Genomic DNA, 27,625 nt, shown 5'->3' with positions numbered 1-27,625 from the left:
TTTATATTATTTGGAGAGTACAGGGGAAAAACAAGGAATTTCACTTTTTCATGACTTTTGACTTTTCTCACCATGTGGTAGCAAAAACTGAGTACTATCGACTAGTCTATCGATTCAGGACAATAATCAGAAAGATCAGTCTACATAAATTTTTTAAGGATTTGTATCCAAGCGAAGATCCAGTATTGTCCGCATGCCACTGAACATAAATGAGGAATATTAGCAGTTCTTTGGTGCATTATTAAATTAATAAGTTAATATAGATTAATTTTATATTAAGATTATAGAATAAGAATTGATGGAATTGTGCGAAGAATCTCCTAAGTAGTTTTTAGATATCATAAGAATTAAACTTTTGTGTTGTTCTGAAGCTATTTTCTTGTAGCATTTTTATAACTAACTGGTTTTGATGAGAAATAAGCCACAATTTTACTAAAAAAAATGATTTTATTAACGTTTCGACGTCCAAATTGGATGCCGTTGTCAAAACACAAAAAATATTATTGAATTAAACAAAAATGTTGTTGCTTAGTAAAAAATTCTTCTAATAATTTATTTTATCTGACTCATTTATATCGGCAATTCAGACATAATATATTATACATTTTTAAGTATAAGACTTTAAAATGATATTGCCAATATTTATGAGTTGCGTTCCTGGGACGACTTTACTGAAAGATAGTTCATTCGATTACATGAAATCAACCCCAACTCAAGAATATCCGTCACAAAAAAATCATATCTAATATTTTTGTTCAATTCATCAATCTTTTTTGTATTTTGACAACGGGATCCGATTTGGACGTCGAAACGTTAATAAAATCATTTTTATTAAAATTGTGGTTTATTTCCCATCAAAACTAGTTAGGTAATTAAACCTTTATTGGTGTTTATCTCAATATGTACATATAAAATGTGATATCCCTTATTTTTCCACTGTACTCTTCATTTTATTTACTAAACTGACTTTATAAAAATTTTAAAACATACATTACAACATAACCGCGGCTTTATTAGACTGCCCCAAACATTTATTTTCGTTTCCTTAAATACTAACATAAATACTTCTCGAATACAAAATAATTCTCCGGAAAAAAACGAGTATATACATAATATCAAATAAACAACTTTAAAGAATTTACTAGTACATCATATATGTCAAACTGGTCATAAAAAGTAGAAATAAACACAACTTGTAGATACTAAACTTATTAGTTATTTATGTATCAGGGGTTTTAAATCGATGTTTATACCCTAGGGGCAACAAGATTATAAACTCGAGGGCCTCTGGCCCGAGAGTTTATATGTCTCCCGAGGGTATAAACATCTAATAATGCACGTTATTAGATGCATCGTTATAGGATATATTAATTAAATTTATATTTAAATTTTTGGTATATCATATTTAAATATAAAAATTCAAAACGACTCGTCAACCCCATTTGCATACAAAAATTTTATGTCATACCTGTTCATTGCATCAATTAAAGTTTTAATTTTATTTTATATTAATTAGAAGTAATATTGTATCGCAGCAGGTATTTAGTACCGTTGCTAGGAAAGTGATGTTGATTAGCAATTTATTATTAACATAAACAAAGTTTTTCTATGTGACATTGTCAAAAAAGTCAGAATGCAAGAGAAATTCGATACCTATTTCTGAATAAATAGGCCAAAAAAAGTGACTGAGAATCTGTCACCGAAAAAATTTAAAGAAAAGTACGATAAGGAATATGCAAAATTTCAACAGTGGATGGCAGAAAATAATACTGAATGCGTAAATGAGACCGTACTACTGGCATACTTTGGAGACATATAACATATAACCATTATGTGGTTCGTAACTAATTAATAAACGCACAATATTAAACCGGTATGACATAATAGTTACTTATGTATTAAAAGCGAAAAGTGATACATTATTGCTTGAGAATAAGAGTTCGTAATTGCATTGGAAAGCAATAATGTCACTTTGCGCTTGTAATACATAGAACATTTTTTCTACAATCACTTAATAAAATGAAACTTTACGCGCTAGAACGATAAAGTGACGGCACTCAATAAACGTCAACTTTTCGTTGCCATTGACAAGCGAAAAATCTTCTTTAGCAAGTGATGGCAGAAAAAATAAATTATTACACAGTTATAATATAAATCTAATAATAGGATTTAATCTAAAAATTGTCACATTTTAGTTATAAAAGGAATTGTTTTTAAACCTAAGTGGGTGTATTTAATAATCAAATAATGTCTCTCTCTCTCCTGTCGTTTCCCCATTACTGAGGATCGTGATTTCTTCCAATATTCCTAACAATGTTTCTCCATTGGTCTCTACCTTCAGCTGCTCTAAGAGCTTCGCGGAATGAGCTTCCAGCTGAATGCTTTATTTGGTCAGATCATCTAGTTGGTGATCGTCCTCTTGATCTTCTCCCCGGAACGTTTCCAGAAACAATTAATCTCTCCAAACTGTCGTCACCTCTGCGAACCACGTGACCAAAGAATTGCAGAATTCGTTGCAGACATATTGTGGACAGCCTTTTTTAATATTGAGTTGGTTTAGAATGGAAACGTTTGTCCTATGAGCTGTCCAAGCTATGCGCAGCATTCTTCTCCACTACCACATCTCAAAGGCATCAATTTTTTGGCGCTCGCATGCGCGAAGAGTCCAAGTCTCTGCTCCGTATAGAAATATTGAGAATACAAGGGCATTCACCAGTCTCATCTTGATATTTTGAGAGATAGATCTGTCTTTCCAAACTTTAGTTAGGCGACTCATCGCATTTTTTGCCACACCAATACGTCTCCGAACTTCTGCTTCACAGTTACCATCGTTAGTTATACTAGACCCGAGATAGACAAAGGTGTTTACTATCTGGTATTCCTGTAATATATTAGTCAGTTGAATAGTGTCAGATCTGTCGACCACCATTATTTTTGTCTTTGCTTTATTGATTTTCAGACCAACTCTATTGCTTTCGTACTCAACTCTTCGCAGAAGATTCAAAGAGTGTGCTTATATAAAATTTACTAGAATTATTCAATAAATATTATTACGGTAATTTGTAATAGACTGAAATATAAAAAATTCGATTGATTTATACAGGAAGTAAATGATAATTAATTCGTCCACTTCTGATGAACAATTGAATACTGGAATATAATTTTTAATTCCAAACAACTTTCCTTAATAAAAATTTTCGATATTGTGAAATAAAGGTACTTTACTCTTGAGCGAAGTTTATATTTTTTAACATGGCTCGTATAAAATGAATAACATTTGACATTTGACAGTCTTAGATTCATCTTAGATTCTATATCTTCATTTTTTGAAAATTAACCTTTTTTTCGTGAAATTGATCATAAAGAAGTTTTCGATAGGTTCCAAGTTACACAGACACACTGTATAAGAGCTCAAAAAGAATTTTTGAACATCTATTATTGTTTAAGCTTATTTTTAAATGCATTTTAGGTAATTTGTACAGAAAAAAGTTTTAATGACTTTGAATAAACATTTTAGTCCATTTTAAATAATACATCTTGAGCTTTAAAAACCACCTAAAAAATTGTAATACATAAATCCCTTTAACTTATATAATATCCTCTTAAAATGGTAGTAATTCTTTAAAAATACATAGTGGTAAAAATTACATTTTTTGAGACGTCGTATCATTTTTTTGAACAAAATATCGTTTATTAATATGTTTGAAAAGAAAGTTGTGCAAATATAGTTTTATATTGTATTAGTTACGCATTTTTAAATCATTTTTAAACAAAATTCATGAGGGTCTCATATTCCGCTCACACCGTACTTATGCTTATACTTTTTTTTATTACAACTATAAGAGAGCTTTAATATTCTTCTTTCATTTCCAATTTATAAAACATAATTCCATCAATTAGTTAAAAAAATTTAATAAATTAACTCAAACGCGCGCTCCGTCGTGATTTTTGCCTTAAGCAAAAACTGCAGTGAGTCCCCTAATGGACCATTAGGGTCCTCGTATCACTTTAAAATTTGTGCGGGTTACAAACCCCAGCATATAATTAATAGTTTAATTTTATTTAACAGTTCGCAATAATTATAAAATAGTAAGGTTCAAAATTATTCAATGATACTTCAGTAAAAGTGACAGGACTATTTTGAGAAATTTTAGTGATAATGTGATACACTTCAAGGAGTTGCTGGCAGAAAATCAAACAGAAGAGGTAACAGAAATGGAGGAAGAATGGGAAAATAATAGAACGAATGAGCCAACACTCGAAGAAGTAATCGAAATAATTGAAAATAAAAAAATGGGAGATCACCCGAAAAAGATAACATAAACAGCGAACTCATAAAACTAGAAGGTGAACCGTTGTGTAGGGAAATACAATGTGTAGGACTGTAGTAATATTCTGGTACATATGAGTCAGAAAATGAAAAGAAACAACTCCATTTACAGTTGAAATATTGTGGATTATACACTGAGTGAAATATAACGACTTCGGTTGTATAATCCAAAGGGCTTTTATAATTAAACTGACTTTTGCCTTGATCCCGCCTCGGTTTTTCTAAAAAATTACTAATGCTGAACGAGGATGCATTCAAAATTTCAGGTGTAGTCAGAACCTCTAGATTCTAGATCTTGGTTCGAGTTTTCTAAAGGATTCTTAATGCTTGAAGAATAAACATTTTACTACATAGTGAATACAAGAGTAGAGGAAATAACCAAATAAATGAGGAATTAAAGGGGCAAGCTGGATATAAGTCAGAATAAAAAGACAAAGATTGAGATAGCTTGGACATGAACAGAGAGCAGTGGAAGAAGCGATAATAAACATAGTAACAAAGTGGAATCCGGCTGGAAGTAGAAGAGGAACACCGTGGTCTAAGTGGCTGGAAGATGTGAACCGGGACCTAGAAGACATGAGAATTAGAAATGCAGAAGAACAGTAAGAGACAGAAATGGAGGACTGATCCACCCCGAAAACCTGAATCTAGAGACCCTGTAACGGCAGTGCTACACCCACGTCGGTGTATTAGCTACTATATACAGGGTGTAACAAAAATATAGGTCATAAATTAAATCAAATATTCTGGAACTAAAAATAGTTCGATTGTACCTAACTTACCTTAGTACAAATGTGTACATAAAAAAGTTACAGGACATGTGGCATTCTAATGGCAGGAACAACTTAAAAAAAATTTAGTGAAATAGTGCACCCCATAAAAATATTATGGAGGTTTTGTCCCTTTAAACCCTCTAACTTTTGTGTGTATTCTAATTGAATTAATATTGTGGCACCATTTGTTAAACGCAATGATTATAAAACTTTTTTGCCTCTTAGAACTTTTTCTAAAAGCCAGTTTTTATCGAGATATTATGAATATTTTTCAAATCAACCACATATTTCTATGTATATGGTTAAGTACCCTATAGAGAAATAGTAATAATATGAAATATGTAGTTGTTTATGAAACAGCTCGTGTAGTATGCTTTTTGCGCACGCACACGATGTTTATAGTATGGTATAACTAGATCCAAACCCAGACACCAAAGTGAAAGTTATCCTCCAACACCAAATTGTTCTATAGGGTCCACATAATGTTCAGAAAAAAGTCACACCCTTTTGAGCGTCGGGTTTGGGGGGGGGGAGAGGGGGGAGAAATCGGTAAATTCGTAGTTTTTTAAGTTTTTTGTCAATATTTCTAAAACCATGCGGTTTAGCATGAACAACCTTCTATACAACAATGTTCTTCATTATAATTGAAACAAAAAAGGCCCTATGCATAATGCTTCTAAAATGAACGATTCCAAAGTTACGGAGGTAGAATATTATAATTGGTCCAAAAAAGGGCTAACCCAGACATTAAAAGTAAAAGTTTTCCTCCAACACCAAATTGTTCTATATAGTCCATATAATGTTCAGAAAAAAGTCACACCTTTTTGAGCGTCGGGTTTGGGGGGGGGGGGGGGGAGAAATCGGTAAATTAGTAGTTTTTTTAAGTTTTTCGTCAATATTTCTAAAAATATGCTTTAACGTAAACAATATTCTATACAAAAATGTTCTACATCAAATTTAAAACAAAAAAAATCATATACATAATTGTTATAAAATCAACGATTCCAGAGTTACGGAAGGTGAAAAGTGGAGGTTGGCAATACTTTTTATATTTTTTGGGCAATTTATAATATTTTTACTGATTGAAAGAAATTTTCTTTAACAGGATTTGCTATTTCAGTGGCCGATGGTATGTTAGTGATAAGCCCTTGAAGAAACGTTAACCTCACCACCCAAAATCATCATCAATCGCCCAAAAAATATAAAAAGTATCGAAAACTTTCATATTTCACCCTCCGTAATTCTGCAACCGTTAATTTTATAACAATTATGGATAGGACCATTTTTGTTTTAAATTTTATGCAGAATGTTTTTGTATAGAACATTGTTTACGCTTAAACATAGTTTTAGAAATATTGACGAAAAACATAAAATAACTACTAATTTACCGACTTCTCCCCCATCTCCCCCAACCCCCAAACAGGACGCTCAAAATGTTGTAAATTTTTACTGAACAATATGTGGACCATATAGATCAATTTGGTGTTGGAGGAAAACTTTTACTTTGGATGTCTGGGTTAGGCCTTTTTTTGGACCAATTATACTAAAGCATTTTTAGCTTTAGCGTTGTTTACGCTAAAGCATATTTTTAGAAATATTGACGAAAAACTTAAAAAACTACTAATTTACCGATTTCTCCCCTCTCTCCCCCCCCTCTCCCCCCCGCCCCAAACCCGACGCTCAAAAAGGTGTGACTTTTTTCTGAACATTATATGGACTATATAGAACAATTTGGTGTTGGAGGAAAACTTTTACTTTTAATGTCTGGGTTAGCCCTTTTTTGGACCAATTATAATATACTACCTCCGTAGCTTTGGAACCGGTCATTTTAGAAGGATTAGGATTATAGGGCCTTTTTTATTTCAAATTTAATGTAGAACATTTTTGTATAGAAAGTTGTTCATGCTAAACGTCACAGTTTTAGAAATATTGACGAAAAACTTAAAAATCTACGAATTTACCGACTTCTCCCCCCTCTCCCCCCAAACCCGACACTCAAAAAGGTGTGACTTTTTTCTGAACATTATATGGACCATATAGAACAATTTGGTGTTGGAGGATAACTTTCACTTTGGATATCTGGGTTATGTCATTTTTTGAACCAATTCTATCATACTATTAGAGCAAGAGCGGGGCGAGTGCTATACATCGCGTAAGTGAGCAAAAAGGACTTAACGCACAGTTTCATACAATATTTTATCTACGATAAACAAATAAAAAAACTGTTACTCTTCGTCACTGGAATACATTTCTATTCTACACTTTTTAGAACTTTGACATTTAAAAATTTAAACTTTTTTCAAAAAACAAAACTGTAAAAAACTTTTGTTGTAATTTATTACTCACATGTCATCACCAGGACAACGTAAAATTAAGGATATTTGATTATATGAAAGTGTACCAAAAAACAACGCGAAAATTTAAATCCCATTTAAAATACATTGTTACTTCACGCACACTTTAAACCCTTCACGCACATTGCTATCTATAATGACAGTTGTCACAAACTAAAAACTTATACATAATATGAGATAGAGTAAATTTTATTTATAATTTACATTTTTAGGTTTATTTTGAATCGTATTTAAAAAGAGGCCGCATCTCGGTAAAAAGTGCTTTATCGAAAAAATACTAAGAGGCAAAAAAGTGTTAAAAACAATGTGTTTAACTAATGGTGCCGCAGTAGTAGTTTAATTGGAACGTACACAAACATTTTTGAGAGGTTTAAAGGAACAAAACCCCTATATAATTTCTATGTAAACATATTTAAAAATAAAAAAGAAGCCACATCTCGATAAAATCTGACTTATCGAAAAAATAATAAGAGGCAAAAAATTTTAATAAAAATATTGTGTTTATCTAATGGTACCAGAACAATAATTTAACTGGAACATACACAAAAGTTTGGGGGGTGGGGGGGGGGGTTAAAGGAACAAAACCCCATAAAATTATTATGGGTTGTACCAATTTCACTGTTATTTTTTTAAGATCTTGCTGTCATAAGAATACCACATGTATATTTTCAATAAAATACCTCTAAGAGTTTTTGATATATGGAAAAAGTCGATTTTCATTTTGTAACTTCAAAGGGCTGTAACCTTCTTATGTGCACATTTGCACTAAGGTAAATTAGGTTCAATAGATCTATTTTTGGTCCTAGAATATGCGATTTAATTTGTGATCTGCATTTTTGTTACACCCTGTATAATGTGATATACGCACACACGATGAATATTTTGCTATTCATTTTTCGTTAAAACAATTTTTGCTGCACAGTTTTCGGGTGAAGTTGAAAGAGGAAGATTTGCTAGTGGTGTAAATTTGTTATTATAGAAAAAAAGCGCATGTGGTTTCCGATTTGATTGTATGGTATCATTGTATATATTTATTTTACATTGTATGTCGTACTTGTCTGAAGTTGTTAGATCAAAACCTATAAGCTGATCTTCTAAGAACACGTAAAACGAAAACGGCGGCTTCAATAATTTAAAAAAAGAAGGAGATACTTCAACATCGTCATCGTGGCGGGCTTTTAAATGATTCTTTAGTGATAGAGCAGAATTATTTTTGATTCTACAATTTGGATAAGGACATTTATAATAGTAAATTCTCTTGTTGCAGTATATTTCATGAGATACTATTTCTGAAAACTTGAAATCTTTACCACATTTCCATTTGCAAAAACGTGTCCGAAGAGTTGACGGAATCGATTGTTTAAAATATAAACGATTTTCTTTAATTTTATTTTCATGGGTTAACCACTCGAAACAACAAAAACAAAGAAAATCATTATGTGTAGGACTGTAATAATATTCTGGTTCATATGAGTCAAAAAAGGAAAAGATACAACTTTCTTGACAGTTAAAACATTGTGGATTATATTCTGAGTGAAATTCAACGACTTCGGTTGTATAATCCAATGGGCTTTTATAAATAAACTGGATTTTTCCTTGATTGGGTCTCGGTTTTTCTAAAGAATTATTAATGCTGGACGAGGATGAATTCGCATTTTCAGGTATAGGCAGAACCTCTAGATTTTGGTTCGAGGTTTCTAAAGAATTCTTAATGCTTGACGAATGAAGATTTTCCGATATAGTGAAAAATTGTAAATTTTGATAAATTAACTTAAATTCAACATATATTAACTTTGATGTATCTGATGCATCCACAATGGAAAACTCATTAGCCCGTGAAGGTTTTGATTTAAAGTTAAATTCTTTGTTTTCGTCAGTTACGGTAAACTGGTGATATATATTTGAAGCTAGTTTATCTCTTCCCATATAAACCAATTCTAGTTTTATTGTATTTTCTGATTTGCTATAACTAATATATAGAAAAAATAAATTATCTTCATCTTGATATATATAAGTACTAGGTCTTTTTAAATAATGCTTCAAGTTAAAAACAAACCCAGGACAACGCAATATTGCATCCTTATGGTTGGAATGCAAGTGTCGAACCATCAGAAAACTCGTCATTTCTTTATAACAAATTGGACACTGGTGAATTTTTTCCAAGCATACCTAAAATAAATAATAGATGTGATTTCGAACATAAAACTAAACACATGCATTTAATTGTATTTGTATGAATTTATTCTAAATGTTCCTATTTATAATCACACCTTGATTCTTGATACCACTAGATATAATTGAATCCTCACATTCCATAATATTATATGTTATATTTGTTATAGTCAAAGCCCCAATTTCAGGCACTCCTAGGTTTGACTAAGCAATCTTCAGGTCTGACTGACGATCTTAGTCAAAGCCCGAAATAAATTACAGTTTCGGCCTTTGACTAGTCAAACCTAGGAGAGACTAAGTTGGTCAGGCAAAAGTTGAAATTTAATTTTATGCTTGACTAGTCAAACCCCGATCAGCTATTAAAATGTCGTAATTTGTTAGATTAGGTATAAAACGTAATTTTTTAATTTTAATGTTTATCATTTTTATATTATCCTAATTAAAATAAAAAAAAATTGTTTATTCTCATATGTTGAGCCATTATGGCATTTAGAGTTGCACAATACGTTAGAATTTTTGCACTTTTGAAGAGCATTTATTATAGCAGTAGCATTTTATTAAGCCTTGTCCTCAAAATTTAGAATTTTTTGTACTAATTTCTCTTAGACAGCTTAACGTCTGGAACATCTTCGAGATTAACCCGGGAGTAGTCGCGCTCACTTCTGTAACGTCGATAGTCGCGTGTGAGATTCTATCTCAAAATACGAATATAAAACAAATTTTTATTTTGTACTATTTTTATCTACTTTTTATATTGAAAATATATATTTCTAGCAATTTTACTGTATAGTAAAACCTTTGTTAACGGCCACCTGCCAACATCGGCCACCTGTCCTAACGGCCAGTTTAAAAATTTCCCAAACCAATTATATGTAGACTACAAAAACTAGCAATACCGTCCACCTTTCTATATCGGCCAATAGTTCTTTCATTTTTAGTGGCCATTACTGACAAATTTTACTGTATAGTAAAACCTTTGTTAAGGGCCACCTGCCAACATCGGCCACCTGTCCTAACGGCCAGTTTAAAAATTTCCCAAACCAATTATATGTAGACTACAAAAACTGGCAATAGCGGCCACCTTTCTATATCGGCCAATAGTTCTTTTATTTTTAGTGGCCGTTACTGACAGGTTTTACTGTATTACGAAAAAGGATGAAATGTGAGATTCTATCTAACGGCGCGACTACTCGCGGGTTAAAGCTAATTGGCTCTCCCCAAAGCCATAAATTCCACAAAAAGAAGAAGAAGAAGAAAAAAAAATTCCTACGCACTACTACACCCTTCCTCGAAGCACTTACGAAATTTTTTCAAAATTGAAAAATTTTTCATCATGTTATCGCGAAAAAGGTAAAAATTCAGATTCTATCTCACTGCGCGACTACTCGCGGGTTAAGAAAATTCTCTTTGCATTCACTTATTTGATTTCTTGAAACAAGTTTGTTTATTGTTTCGTATTTCGAACCAACTCTATATAAACCGTCAATTGTTTTATACTCAAAATATTTCGAGCATCTCCTTTGGCTCTATCAAAGCTGGGGATAGGTATTGTTACAGTTTTTCCGATCGAAATTGGAGGAAATTTTTTCACTTAATTGTTTCTTATCATTAGCCCGGGCATGAAAACCTTCAATCGCCTTTCCTATATTTATTTTAATCTTTTCTGTCTGTGTAACACATCTATCCCCAGCTTTGATATAGCCAAAGGAGATGCTCGAAATATTTTGGTTATAATAAAAGCTAAAATAATTGACGGTTTATATTGAGTTGGTACGAAATACGGAACAATAAACATTCTTTATTCAAGAAATCAAATAAGAGAATACACAGAGAATTTTCTTAATTTCGAAGATGTTCTAGACGTTAAGCTGTCTCTAAGAGAAATTAGTACAAAAGATTCTAAATTTGGATGATAAGGCTTTATAAAATGCTAGTGCAATAAGAAATGCTCTTCAAAATTATGTAAGTGTCTAAGGTCTAAGGTATAAGGTCTAAGGTCTAAGGTGTAAGTCTAAGGTCTAAGGTCTAAGGTCTAAGGTCTAAGGTCTAAGGTCTAAGGTCTAAGGTCTAAGGTCTAAGGTCTAAGGTCTAAGGTCTAAGGTCTAAGGTCTAAGGTCTAAGGTCTAAGGTCTAAGGTCTAAAAAGGTCTAAGGTATTGTGCAACTCTAAATGCCATAATGCCTTAACATGTGAGAATAAACACAATTTTTTATTGTAATTACGACAATATAAAAATAATAAACATTAAAATTGAAAAATGACGTTTTATTAAACCTAATCTAACAAATTACGACATTTTAATAGCTGATCGGGGTTTGACTAGTCAAACCCCGATTTCGTAAAATTAAATTTCGACCTTTGCTTGACCAACGTAGTCTCTCCTAGGTTTGACTAGTCAAAGGCCGAAACTGTAATTTATTTCGAGCTTTGAGTAAGACCGTCAGTCAGACCTAAGGATTGCCTAGTCAAACCTAGGAGTGCCTGAAATTCGGGCTTTGACTATAACATATTTATCTTTCTCATAAATGAGGTAAAGAGATGTGAATTATAGAGTTAATAAAAAAAATTATATTATTTTGCGCAAACCCCGAAATCCGTTTCTCACGGTTTAGACCCAGCATAATAAACGAAACCAGCAAGGACACTCCCCGAAGCCGCCTTTGAAGTTGAAAAGTACAGAGTCGCCATTTTTAGCATAGTACATCTCAGTGATGATGTGAATGTGTTCGTTCGTCAGTGTTGCCGTTGTCACTATATGAAATTATATTAAGCCACTGCTAAAATGATCAGATTTTGCCAAAAATTATGTTAAAATTTTTGATGTTGGTAGTTTCTAAGGGTAATAAAAATACATTAAGAAAAAAGTTATTTTATTTAACTTGTTAATTCAAAAATACTTGTAACAAAATTATATGTAATATATTATACTATAATAAAACTACATCTGGAACGCTTTCAAATAAAATTTCCTCATCCTCATCTTGTGAAAATGAAGACTTGTGATTAAAATAATTTAACACTTTTTGTCTGTTTGAAAGGAGTAACATTCTTTTACTCCTTCACTTTTGCTAACACTAATTTAATATTTGCTGACAGATCGCATTTAAACGTCGACAGACAACGATATCTAAGAAAACGTGATTTTTTTTATTTCTGCATTGGTGCAGTATCAGTTATTGCACTAACTTTATTACCCGTAAGAGATTATTCTTTAATATCGCCATTCATCGTCAATATTTTGTGATATGTCCCAATTATTGACATAATTCCCACATGCATACGTATAAAATTATGTTAAAAAATATTTATTATTAGAATGTCATAAAAGTTAAGTAAATCCGATAATTATGTACAAATCGGCAACACTGTCGATTTTCTACACTGTCTGGTACTACGCGAAAAATGGCCGACGATCTGCGCAGTATAGTCCATTTTTTGACGGTTTTTGCGGTAAATTTTAAAGAACCGCTTGGATTGACGTGAAATCTGGCACACGTATAGATAATATGTCAAAGAAAAAAAGTGATATTGTGCCGATGTGTGCTTTTGCTCTGGGGGTGGGTACCACCCCTTCTCGGGGGTGGAAATATTTAACCTCAAGATAACCTCAGAAATCGATAGACATTTAAATTTTGAGTAAAAAATATTATTTACGACTTTTTCGGTAAATTGATATTTGGCAAGTTATTCACGATCGAAATTGATGATTTACTACATGAAAAATGCATGTTTTTGAGTGGATTATCAAAAATAACTCTAAAATTATGCATTTTTACGAAAAAGTCATGAGAATCTAAAAGAAACCTTTTAAATTAATGAATGGAGTGGTGTTCTTTAAATTATTATAGCAATAACGCAACATAAGTTACAGCCTACAAAAATCGGGGTTTTTTCGAATTAGCCTTGAATTAAACATTTTATCATTGAATAAGGCAAGAAAGATAGTTTTTTCGGAAAAAATTACAAATACATATTTTAAATATTTTACCGATAACTTTAAAAGGTGCTACTATAAAAGCAATTTGGATAAAAAATGGCCGACTTATTACAAAAACAAAACGATTATGTCGTTGAAAAAACAAAAAAAATAATTATTTAAATCGGTGAATTTTCCACAAAAATAAAAATTAACATAATTCCATATAAAATTAGCTTTATCTATAAACTGACTACGTATTCTGAGATTTTGACCAGTATAAAGTGCTTAAATTTGAAAAAAATTTCAATTTAGTATTATAATATTTTTTGATATTTTATAAATTTTTCCAATTTTTTCAAAATTCCTGAAAAACTAAAAGAAATTTGGAAAATATATGTTAATAAAATGTAGTATTTTTCATTCTGAAACTTTTTCAGTTTTTTCAATGTCTCTGTGATAAAAACTGACTGAGATATTTATACTTTAAGTTTGCACGTAAGTGTGAGAAGCAGTTTTCTAAGCCCTTCGAATCGCGTGCTTTAAAAATCAAAGACCTCCAGAAAGTCCAACTTTTGGTAACTTTTAGCACTTATAATTCTTGACAAAATAAGCTTTGGAACGATGAAATATCTTGAAAATTACAGAAATTACGTTAAAAAACCATATCGAAACTTATGTCGAATACTTTTTAAGTGTTGATAATAGTTTATTTTTTTTTTCATGAAAACGGCGCATCGTATGAAAAAAAGGGAAGATACATTTTCTGTCACAAATTAACTGTCACCCCCACTATCTTCACTGTTAGCAACGAATAGACCTACTGTCTAGTCTATTTTCATTGACATTATTGCACTCTTAGTCCAGTCGGGTTAGACGAACACTATTATTTGTAAAAATTTCGTACATTGTTTGAGTGTAACATATACAATTATTGTCAGAGACCTACATACAAGCTAATAAAGCTAGAATAAAAATCCATTATCGCCAACCGTCACTAAATCCATTCATTATTGTACTCGTTTGCGGCAGTAATGTAACACTTTATTGTACTGAAAGAATAGCTATTTGTATAACAAGGGAGGAAAGTGCTACTTTTCCTCCCGAGAATGAAGTTTACTGCCCGACGCTTAGCGGAGGGCAGCAATCATTCAAGGGAGGAAAAGGCACTTTACTCCCGTGTTATACATATGGTTTTTCCACCTTCCTCAATAACAAGTAATTTTTTCATTTTTACTTAATTTATTTATGTAACTAACCAACAAAATTTATTAGAACTAAAACTAACAAGTAGGTACCATATAACTGTCAACTGTCAAATTTAATATAAGTCAAATTATTAATGTAAACATTGTTAAAACAGAATAACAATTTACTGTTTTTTACCATTCTGCAAAATACAGAGTGTTTTTAAATAAACGTTAAAATGTATAGATACTTACGTAATAGAAAATAGATATTGTACAGGGCGTCAATAAGTTAATTTTCATGAATGAAATACCATGACGTCGCTTTTACTTTTCCTCCCTAGGGAGGAAAATATTTTCCTCCCTAGGGAGGAAAAGTACAACTTTGCTCCCTACAATCATGTCCAGAAAAGTATACTTTCGGTAGAGGTAGGTGGAAAAAAGAACTTTACGTGCCGCAAATATTAATCACGTTAACCGAGATTGAATGTAAGTGTTCGATAGCAGTAATCGATTATTTTATTTGAATGAACTTAAAAATATTTTATTTTAATTTATAAAAATATTTTACAAAATTTACGTTATTATTAATTAAATTTATATCAAAAAGTGAAATTCTGTATTATTTTGTAATTAATTATATTCATATAAAATAAATCAAAATTTACCGATTTAGTAATTATTATTCAATATTTATAACTATCGATTAAAAATCCGAAGCGGCTATCAAGCAAAAGGTATCTGTCATCATTGTCATATGAAATTTTTATTTTTTGTTTGCATGTTTGTACAATCAAAAAATTTAAAAAATATGACTACATATTTGTTAATGCTTTTTATGGTTGGCGACAAAAATTTTGTACGTACCACGTCAGTAAAGACTCTTTATCGCACTCGTCTGTTACTCGCCTCGCTCGCTTCGATCGCTCAGCTCGTAATATCAGACCCATTCGATAATACTCTGGGCTAATTAGCAAAATACAAGGAAAAGTTATTTACCAGCAATTTTATTGCTGGAATCGAATCTTATTATTGTATGTATTAATAATATAGGTATGCAAAGTCCGCAAATAGTGTGCTACTTTTTTTATAAACAAAATGGCGCCCGAAAATCGTGTTTTTTTCAATTTTTGCTCTATAACTCCAAAGATTTTAACTTTACACCAAAAATACTCAAATAAAAATTCACCGCAACTAAATTCTGCATAGAGACGTGTTTTTCCCGATTCACTTCGGCAAAAACTTTCCCCGGAAAAAGCGGGTTTTTCCAACAGAATCTTTAGTTTTCAACTAAAATTTTAGATAAGTAATTGTTAATGAATAATTGAATAGCTTGGTGCTGTAATAGTACATTATATACCGCGGGACTGAAGTAGTACATTTAATCCTGAAGGTAAAGTTTATGGCCCGACCGCAGGGAGGGCCATAATTTACCTGAAGGATTAAATGTACTTCAGTCGCAAGGTATATACGATACTTTTCGTACTTCCGGTATGATTTTATTAATTATTTCAATAATTTCAATCAGTTTTTTCTCTCTTCAACTCATTTAATAAACTGTCTTTAAAATAAGTTACCATAGTAACATTGCGTTGTGACAGTTATAATTTAGAAACATTGTCATTACTAGTGTCATTGTAAAGAAACATTGTTATTGATAATTATTGGTATCATGAGTGAAGAAGGTGTATCTGATATTGATAAAAGAGCAGCCGAAGTAGGTGAAGAATTGTTACCACCGAAATCTAGAAAACTATACGAGCAGCAGTACGATGCTTTTAAAAAGTGGTGCCGCTTAAAAAATGTGAGACAACCTACTGAAAATGCGCTGTTAGTCTACTTCGATGATAAATCAAAAGCGGTTTGTGCCTCAACTCTCTGGGCACATTACTCAATGCTGAAATCGGTTATTAACATTAGAGAAGATATTGATATAAGTAAATTTCCAAAATTATTATTCTAATTAATTATATTTTTCAATAAAATATCCCTTAAATTCGTTTGTTTGTGATTTAATCGTTCCGGGAGTTTCGTCAATATTTAATCCCGGAGGGATTAAATGTGACACTTTAGTACCTGTCACAAGGGAGTGAAGTTGTCACTTTAGGCCCGGAAGTACGAAAAAGACCTTTTCATATAGATTATAATTCCAGAAGTCGATGGAAATTGAATGAACAGTTTAGCAACAACTGAATTTTTAATTAAAAATTTACGGTCGCTATAATAACGACAATAATTATAATGGATAAGAATAACTATGATTTTTTCATATAAAGACACAATACCTATCTAATGTACTTTACAGAATTGAAATTTTACTATTTAAGCGGCCTCAGGAATATTTTAAAATTATAAACAATTTTTTGGCTTATAAACAAGAACAATATCTCGGGAAATATTAAACTAACTTTTATTGTGAAAACGGTATTCGAAAAACAGCGGCAGGACGCTTCTTTTAAAAGAAAAAACGTTTAATTACGACGAGTGATTCCTGAGATACAACCGGTGAAAGTTGACCGGTATTTACGGCAAAGATATAAACAAAACATCATAATTTTCAAACCATCACCTTTTTATTTTTGTCCTCTTTCTCCACACAAATTTTCATATCCTTAAAATACTCATAATATATATTATTATAATAAAAACTATCGATAATACGTGTGAAAATTGCCAAAAATAGCTAAATTCCAATCAAAAATTAGGTTGGAGAAAATGTAACCCTCAAAGTTCAAAATCGGTATACGTTAAAAAAATGCATTTTCTCGGCTTCCCATGGAGCAATTTCCTTCATTCTTTTTTTGTTCCGTAATAACTCGAGTAGAGCCATCGAACTAACTCATTGTTAAATGTCAAACTTGCTTTTGTTTTGTTATAATAGATTAATTTATTTATAAGTACAGAAAACTACATATTTTTTCCAGTTGTAGTCTTTTTTTTTTAGATAAACTTACTACAAGTGTACCTTTTAAAGTTAAAAACATAAATATTCTCATTTGAAAGCTGTATAATTATTTAAACAATTTTTATTTAAACAAATTAAAATTTTGTGTTATAATAAATAAATTACTTTATTATAACAAAACAAAAGCAAGTCTGACATTTAATAATGCATTAGTTCGATGGCTCTACTCGAGTTACTTGGGAACAAAAAAAGAATGAAGAAAATTGCTCCATGGGAAGCCGAGAAAATGCATTTTTTAACGTATACCGATTTTGAACTTTGAGGGTTACATTTTCTCCAACCTAATTTTTGATTGGAATTTTGCTATTTTTGGCAATTTTCACACGTATTATCGATAATTTTTATTATAATAATAATTGTTATGAGTATTTTAAGGATATAAAAATTGGTGTGGAGAAAAAGGACAAAAATAAAAAGGTGATGGTTTGAAAATTATGATCCTATTGTTTATATCTTTGCCGTAAATTCCGGTCAAATTTCACCGGTTGTATCTCAGGAACCACTCGTCGTAATTAAACATTTTTCTTTTAAAAGAAGTGTCCTGCCGCTATTTTTCGAATACCGTTTTCATGATTTAATTTAGTTTAATATTTCCCGAGATATTCTATTTGTTTATAAGCCAAAAAATTGTTTATAATTTTAAAATATTTCTGAGGCCGCTTAAATAGTCCAATTTCAATTTTGTAAAGTACATTAGATAGGTATAGTATCTTTTTATGAAAAAATAATAATTATTCTTATGCATCATAATTAATTGATTGGTTGACTTACCTGTTAAGGAGGGACAATCATAATTGTCCTATCTTACATTTCGAACATTTGTACTTATGGTAGTGGTCTTTTCGGGCCGCTGATCACAGTTTAAAGAAGCAGAAGAAGAAAAAGAAGATTATTAAGCTTCTTGACAAGTGACGTCCGCTCATCACTGTTTTTTTTTTATATTTTTATCGCACAAGACATGGGTGGGTTCAAAAGGATCAATGGGGGGGAGCGTACAAATGTTCGAAATGTAAGATAGGACAATTATGATTGTCCCTCCTTAACAGGTAAGTCAACCAATCAATTAATTGTCCTTCACATAACATTTCGAACATTTGTACTTATGGTAGGCTGTTGAAAGATTAAACAATATTGTGCGATAAATAAACAAAAGTACATTGCAATCCAAAAATGAATAGTACTTAGTAATTTTTTTTTTTTTTTAGAAACTTTACACAAAATATATACATATGTATACCTAACTAACATATTAGAGCAATTATTAATTAAGATTCATGTTTATATTTTAATTATATGAGATGTGTACCTTCAACCAGGTACAAATAAACATAATAAGAAAATTAATGTTCTTACTAATATTAGTAACCTACACATGTAATATAATTACAATTACATACAATTACATGGACTCACCAGACAATACGGTTTTGCAAAGAGTCCGTAATCTTTTGCTAGAGGTTTATTATAAAAAATATTGAATACTTGAGAATTTTCTGTCCATCTCGCCGTCTCTCTAATATCTTCTATAATCCAGTTCTAACTCCCGCTGAGGTAGATGCATGTCTGACACTATACACTTCAAAAATATTAGTGTCTATATTTTTAATTTAAAAAAATGTTATATCCATCTACTCAACGCCTGGGTAGATGTTGCTTTCTACGTCTCTTTTTTTTTTGTTTTTAGTTATAAACAAATTGTCTTCCGATTGAGGACGAATGTTTTAGAAATCTCTAAACACTCTCAACTGTGTTTTTTGTTTTAAATAGGTTGCTATTTGTTTATTTATTATTATTATTATTTTTTGGGGAAGTCTTTATCCTATGTTATATCAAAATGTCAATTTTATCTTGATCCATGAAAATATTCTGAATTTTTATTAGGTACAGGATTTGCAACCTCTGAACTGAAGTGAGTGCAATCAACATTACAAGTTTGTAAGTAAGATCTTTCAGGGAAAGACTTGTGAGACGAAATAATGTTTCTAAATAAAGTAATACTGGTAGAGGGTCCCAAGTTAATTAATATTTGGGCAATTAAGGTTTGAGGTTATATATACATTTGTAAAAAAAATTTAAAAATGTTTTTATAATATTCTAGGATATCTTCTATCAACGCCAATGCAGCACTGTGAATGTTTATACGAGCTATAATTATAATCCTGTTCTACGATAGATTTAATAAAATTAAAATTTGATAATTCATAAGCAAAATGGTTACTATTTTATACTAAACCGTCGCCATCTCTTGAAAACTGTATCATACAGATTTAGTGATTTGTTGTAATAGTTGGGATCGAATCCTCAGGAATGCCTTTTCTTAAAAAGCTTGCCTGACAAGAATATGGAAACCCAAAGGATGTCCTGGATATAAAAGCCCAAATAAAAATTCTAGATTAAATTTTTATCAGGTCCATAATTATCTTTTTGGTTGTGTAAGGTGTGGTTGTCAAAAGTTGTGTACCAAGGCTGAAAAACATAAAATTTAAATCCATGCCAATCTAGAGTTAAGGCATTGGCTTTCTCTGATCCGGGGTCAGGGTTCAAAATTACATACCTTGCACATTTTTTTTTTTTTTTTTTTTAGGATATGTGGCAGACATATCGATTTCTGGAATAAGAAGCTGCTCAAAAATTATAGTAACACAATTATCACTTAAAGAATACCTACTCTGTTTCAATTTTTAAAGATCTTGATTCCGAGTCAGGCAAAAGCATTTTTTTTTACTGTTATAGATGCAAAAATAATTTTTAAATTCCTATTTTCACAGAATTATTAAACTTATCTGCAAATGTTGAGTACTGTACACTACCCATCTTGTTATTGCAAGACACAGCTGTTGCGTTATTTATTCCTAGCAAAATGTTACAATTCCTATATTCGTTCAAAAAGGATTTCAAGCCACTATATGCTGCTAGTAACTGAAGTACATTTATATGTAGTTGTTGTTCATGACTCCAAAAACCATGAGTTTTGTTATCAATGCAGCATACCCGCCATGCTAAAAGATATATGCATCGCAAAATATTTCAAGTACATAATTGGATTATTTTATATTTTGCTCACTAATTGGTTTGTTATTTAACCACCAATTGTAATCGTTTTTAAGTATTTAGGTATGGTCATTTCAGTGTTATAACTATTAGTTTAAGAAAGAGGCTACTTTTCTTTTTTATTTATTTATATATATATATATATTTTTTTAGTATAATTTTCCATATTTAACTTCCATAAATGGACTAACTGTTACTGACTAACAAACTGACCGATTAAGGCTGCAAATGATCATATTTTACATGTACTTTTATTTTTGATGTTCTGAATACTATTAGATATTTTTTTTTTTTTTTGTCAGCAGGTGCAAAATATATCAGGTTCGAATCAAACGTAAAACCAAGAAAAGTTATATTTTGTGTGGGTGAAAGTATACTTTTCCTTTTTTTTTTTATTTATAGTAAATCCCAAGCAGAAAAACATAGAAAATGTTTAAACAATATTTTCTTTACATTTTAAATATGATTTTGAAATTGGTAAATGGTCGTCTAAAAAATTGACAAAAGTAAAGCTTCCTGTTATTAGATTATTTAGGGCTGGTTTTAAAGTTTTTGTAAATATAAAAGCCGAGATATTATTCAAAACAAACGGTAAACAGTTTAATTAATATAAAAAAGTTCTGTACTTAAATTTTAAATATTTTTTAGAATTTTAATGAACAGGAATAGCAAAATAGACAACTTTTAAATCTATTTTTGCCATAACCCTTGAAAATGAGCTTGAGGACTGACCTATTATAGTCTTCCAGCTTAAAATATGTGGCTTCTATAAAGCAATTCAATTGTTTTAAATTCAAAACAAAATCTCTGATTTCCGTCCTTTTTGGGCACAAAAAACTACGAAAAATAAATTGTCCTTTTGTATGTGAAGAAGGAGAAATAGTAATTTTTAATTACTTTTCAAGTTTTTTTTTTTTTTTTTTTTTTTTTGGTCATACGACCAGTTTGGGTCTATGAGAACTTTTGGTGCTCTCTCTTCAGAGGGCGTTGTTTTAAATAAAATATTAAAACCTTAGACCCAACTTAAAACTTTCTTATCTGAAGTAATCCCTTTCCATATTTTAATACAGTTAGCAATATTACCCTATTAATTTTTATTGACCTTTAGTATGACATCCTGGTTGTTCTCATTTGCTTTTGGTACTGCTGTCTGTTCGATTGTTTGTATCTCGATGCTAGTAGAGGGTCATTTGAGTACTGACTTTGTCCAAATCTTGGTCTGCTCAAGGTTGGATTGAAGTTTAAACGCTGCTGATTAAAGTTGCTAGATTCTGAAAGAACTCTTGATGGATGCTGAGTGGAAACAGCAGCTTGGCTTTGTGGTACAGTTTTTGGATAAACAGTGGTCTTTTGTGGCTTCGTAATGACTTCGAGATGACTTAATAAAGCTGATTTTGTATCTTTGTTTAATATTTTTGACAAAACCAAACAAAAATTTATTGTAAGTACACTTACTAACTTTGTAATATCAAGGTAGACGATAAAAATCAATGCAGAATGTGCAAAAAGTAGTTAAATATATTTTATTCTATTCTAAACTTCTGGGCTACTATAAGTAACTCTGCGAAATAGGAGTAGCTCAAAATAAAGATTTTCTGGGCTACTAAAAAAAAGTACCCTCTTCTAGTTTTATTGTTTGAGGACAAACCAAACAAACATTTAATGAAAGCAGTAAACTTACTACCCTCGTAATATGAAATCTAGCCAAAATGTGCACAAAGTAGTTGAATAAATACATTTTATTGTATTCTAAACTTCTGGGCTACATTAGAGTACCTCGGAGAAATAGAAGCAGATAAAATAATCATAAAGATTGTCTGGGCTGCTAAAAAGTACCCTCTGCTGTAATTTTATTGTTTGAAGACAAACCAAACAATAAACTTGGTGTAATTAAACTTGCTTGTAATCTTAAATCGAAGTAGAATTTACAAAAGTAGTGAAATAAATATAATTATATTGTATTCCAAACTGCTGGGCTACTGTAAAAATACCTCTGAGAAATAGAAGCAGATAAAATGATCATAAAGATCGTCTAGGCTACTAAAAAATACCTCTGCTCTAGTTTTATTGTTTGAACACAAAACCAAACAAATAATTTAGTGCAAGTAAACTTGCTTGTAACGTGAAATCGAAGTAAAATTTACAAAAGCAGTTAAACTAATATATTTTGTTCTATTCTAAACTTCTGGACTACTGTAGAGTACCTCTGAAAAATAGAGGCAGGTCAAATAATCATAAAGATTTTTTGGGCTGCTTAAAAACACCCCTGCTCTAATTTTATTGGTAAACCCTTTATTTTGTTCTATTTTAAACCTTTGGGCTATAATTTTATTGTTAAACCCCTAATAATTTAGTCTGTATTACTTTGGGCTACCTTAAGTTATCCTTATTGACACAAACAATATAAATTTTTGCATAATATCATGTCTGTCGGACATTTTGCTACAAAATAAACATTAATAGGAAAATCAGAGCAGTGTGGCAACATAGCGCCTGTTACATCTCTGTGTGTTTTGACAAATACTATTGACGTTTTGAGTATTTCGAATAGGGAAGAAGGCGAGATATAGTAACTATGACAACAGAGAAAATATATTGATAACAACAAAATAGGACCCCAAGTTTGAATTTGATTAAAATTGTCATTTCGTAAATATTAAATATTTATAGTTCGATCTATTCACACATAATTTAATTTATCTAACATAAAATAATTCAAAAATATCTTATAAATAACTTGGTCTTTTGGGATAAAACCCAAAAATATCATATAAATACCTTAACTCTACCAGTTTCTGTTGCAAATTTTCATATTTCCGCCTCTTTCGGGATACATAATTATTCTCTGATGACTTTTGTTGTATTTTAAACACTTTCTAATAATTTTTATAAAACTATTTGGAAACCACTTGTGATCAGTACAGGCACAGAAAAAAAACAGTGATGAGCGGACGTCACTTGTCAAGAAGCTTAATAATCTTCTTTTTCTTCTTCTGCTTCTTTAAACTGTGATCAGCGGCCCGAAAAGACCACTACCATAAGTACAAATGTTCGAAATGTTATGTGAAGGACAATAATTATTGTCGTTATTATAGGTACCGTAAGTTTTTAATTAACAATTTAATTGTTGCTAAACTGTTCATTCAATTTCCATCGACTTCTGGAATTATAGTCTATACAAAAAGAGCTTTTACTTTACCAAGTTATTTAATTATTGATTAACAATTACTTATCTAAAAGTTTAGTTGAAAATTAAAGATTTTGTTGGAAATACCCGCTTTTTCCGGGGAAAGTTTTCGTCGAAGTAAATCGGAAAAAACACTTCTCTATGCAGAATTTAATTGCGGTGAATTTTTATTTGAGTGTTTTTGGTGTAAAGTTAAAATCTTTGGAGTTATAAAGCAAAAATTGAAAAAACACGATTTTCGGGCGACATTTTGTTTATAAAAAAAGTAGCACACTATCTGCGGACTTTGCATACCTATATTATTAATATATACAATCATCAGATTCAATTCCAGCAATAAAATTGCTGGTAAATAACTTTTCCCAAAAATGGCTTATTCTCCGATAATCAGCCCAGACTATAAGGAGTCACTTTACTGAGTTGGTACATAAGTAACTATTTTTTAAGAAAAACTAAGTAATTTATGTAAAGTCATACCTTTTCATGATCCAGAACTTGAGAATATGTTAACAATTCTCGACAACCATCAAATCTGTTAATACATTTAAATAAACATTTTTCAATAATTTTCCCATATAGCGATTCAACACCTACTCTTTGTTTTTGTTTATTAGTCACTGCACATCTTCCACATTCTACATCTCTATTTGGATAAACTGTTATGGGTTTTACCGATAAGTATTTATGGCAACAAGTACAAATTAACGTCTCTAATATTTTGTCGGGAATTATAAACGCCATATTTTATATATTATAAAATAAGTGGAAATATTTATGTGACAAATTTATGAAATTACAAACTATTGCTGTACATAATATAGGTATTGATATGTACCCTATTATGTACTTTTGAGATAAGCGCGATAAGATAAAGTATTGAAGAGAGAAATCATACATCCTTTAAAAAATAACATTTTATTTATACCAAGTATTACGTCAGCACAGCACTAAGTATGACACTAAGTATTACGTCAGCTTTCTACGACAGCATCTAGAAAAGGGATGGGAGTATAACAGACCCATACACAATCTCTTCATAGATTTTTGACAGGCATATGAGCGTAGAAAGATAAGCAAGTACGGAATACAACGGCGAAACTCATTCAGATGACCAAAATCTGTAAGAATGATGGAATATCTAAAGTACCTGTAAATAATAAACTGTCTGGCAGCTTTCAAATTAACGGTGGACTCAAACAGTATGATTCGTTATCTCCACTAATTTATAACCTTGTATTAGAGAAAGCCATTTTTATAGCCTTTTTTCTATTCGAGTTGTTGAACAAAGGACTCTCCTATTTCTCGCCATTCATCCCTGTTGTCTGTGAGGCGTTTCCACATTGCTCCTGCGATTCTTTTGATGTTGCCGCTCCAGCGCATTTGAGGTCTTCCTCTTGGTCTCTTCGCTTCGTACTGTCGTCAGTTTCTAACTTCTTTGCTCCATCTACCATTTTCGAGACGTTCGTTGTGTGCAGCCTATTTCTGTTTAAATTTAGCCGCTTGTTCCACAGCATCCCTTACTTTTGGTTTGTTACGGGTTGCTTCATTTGTTTGTCGATCTATAAGTGAGATACCAAGCATCTGTCGTTCCATGGCTCTTTGAGGTTTTCTAACCTTGTCCATGTTCATTTTTGTGAATATCCAGGTTTAAGCTCCGTAAGTGAGAACGGGAAGGATACAAGAATCGAACAATTTGGTTCGAAGGTTTTGTGGTATCTTTTTGTCTTTCAGTATATATGAGAGTTTCCCGAATGCAGCCTATCCCATTCTTACTCGTCTGCTTATTTCGGTAATTTAATTTTATTTGTTTACTTTCTTTAGGGGTAGCGGGTAGAAACTCCGTTGGAGTCCCTTGGATTCTATTGGATAGTCCTATCAGGGAAAGTGAATTAATCTCTGCCCCGCAGATTCCAGGAGGTTCTTGACTCGGGAAGCTAGCACCTACTGTGTCCCTTATCCAGGGTCACGGATGAAGTCCAGAACGGTATCCAAGGCGACGAAAACTACTTTCGGTGCAGCGAAGATGACGGAGATGGCAACACTTGATTTTGGGGATAGTATAGGAACACAAATCGTAGCGTCTGATGCAGAGTGGACGGCTACGAACAGCTTCTGATCCAGAATGGACGGCTGATTTCGGATCCAAATGAATGAAAAATAACCAACACGTCTGCCAAGCGCGGTATTTTAAGGCTAATAACGTCCCCAAAACTATGACGAATTCTAAAACGATAGGAGTAGGTCCCCAGGTGGGTAAGTCATACAGTGCTGGCAAGTCCCACTCCTTTACAAAAAATGACAGCTTCATGGAATCTGGGGGAAGCAAGAAATAGCTAAAAACACTCAACTTGAGAAAGCTATTAGGCCGGCCAAAATAAAAACAGATTGCTATAAGTTCAAGCTATTACTAGCATATGCAGATGACATTGAGCTCATTGGAGACTCTATCCTATCCATAAAAGACCTTTTAAACAAGGTGGAATAAGCAACAAGTGAAGTAGGGATAGATTAATAAAGAGCAAACTTCATATAAGAAACAGAACGACTCGAAAAGGTATGATGGGACAAAATGTGACGGTCAACACCTTCAATTTCGAAAGAGTAAAACGTTTTAAGTGTCTGGGGCCCGTAGTCACTGCTGACAACGATGTTACTGAAGAAATAAAAGACAGAATCCAATCCAAAATCAAAAAATCTTACAAGAAGTTCAAAGATCAAAATACTCTCGTCCGGTAAGGCTTTATTAAGATATTTTTAGAAAAAGCATTTAAAACTAGGGTTATTAACTTTATATAGAGGAATGTTGGATGCAATCATCATCTGGCATAAATCAAATTTAAATGCGTCTTCCTCCTTTTTTTTTGAACTGCTTAAACTATCCCGCAGAGATATTTGGGCTAACTTAGAGGAATTTAATTTTTCCAAATTACGTTTATGTAGTGGGGTTCCACAATGCTGGTCAATAAAGTACTTTTTTCTACTTGAAATCTGAGAATTTAAAAAAAAATAATTAGAATTCTAAAACCGCTTTAGAATTTAGTTATGTTGTGAGACGAGAAAAAAAGAGAAATAATAAAACTTACCGATTTGCCGCGTGGTTTACAAAATGCTCCATCTCCTTCTAGAGAAAGTTCCGAATAAGGTGCGATCCATAGCCTTAATTTAGATGTCATCTTTTCACACAAATGTCTAAATCGTTTTAAAACGTGTTCTTTGCTTTTCGGTATACGCAACAAAACTAAACTAGGATATAGCAATTTGTGACTAAACTCTGATACAGTAACCGACTGTACAACTGATAATAAACTAATAAAGCTTAGGGATTTCCAAATAGTTAACCTCAAGTCTCGATCAGGTACATTTTCCTAGAAATCTGTTATATAAACAAACCATTGATATTTTATTATTGACCCAAAATTTTATTATAGAATGGTTTAGTAATAGAATAATATCATGGGTAGTACCATGAAATTTTAAAAAAGGCACAATTAGGCGGAATTTACGAAAAAAGGCAAAAAGTGCAAAAAACAATTATAATAGGCAAAATAGGCGAAAAAGGCATTTTGCCTATAATCCTAGCTTTAGTGATAAAAGGTATTTTTATGTTTTTTGTGCAATAGTACAAAAAATTGAATGTACTTCTAATGTGTGAAACATGAGGGAAGATTATCTGCTAGTTTTTGAAATATC

The 27,625-nt window shown here is 31.5% G+C and overlaps 1 protein-coding gene across 1 annotated transcript; it reads right to left on the bottom strand.

The window, feature by feature from the left end:
- Window positions 1-24,747, bottom strand: LOC114327293 (uncharacterized). Its single transcript, XM_028275862.2, has 2 exons — window positions 24,413-24,747; window positions 1-9,626 (listed from the first exon to the last, which is right to left on the bottom strand). Exons 1-2 carry the CDS (start codon window positions 24,674-24,676, stop codon window positions 8,343-8,345), a joined length of 1,548 nt encoding a protein of 515 aa, XP_028131663.1. The 5' UTR covers window positions 24,677-24,747; the 3' UTR covers window positions 1-8,342.
- Between the last annotated feature and the right edge of the window lie 2,878 nt (window positions 24,748-27,625).

This window comes from Diabrotica virgifera, chromosome 2, assembly GCF_917563875.1.
Source record: "Diabrotica virgifera virgifera chromosome 2, PGI_DIABVI_V3a".
NCBI lineage: Eukaryota > Metazoa > Arthropoda > Insecta > Coleoptera > Chrysomelidae > Diabrotica > Diabrotica virgifera.
This window is presented reverse-complemented; position numbering and strand designations above follow the sequence as displayed.

What these genes read in the sequence shown, in the direction of transcription:
- LOC114327293 (XM_028275862.2), bottom strand. Translation starts at nt 24,676, where the DNA reads ATGGCGTTTATAATTCCCGACAAAATATTAGAGACGTTAATTTGTACT. An exon ending in AAGTTCTGGATCATGAAAAG is followed by an intron (nt 9,627 to 24,412) that starts GTATGACTTTAC and finishes TATTTATTTTAG; the next exon opens with GTATGCTTGGAAAAAATTCA.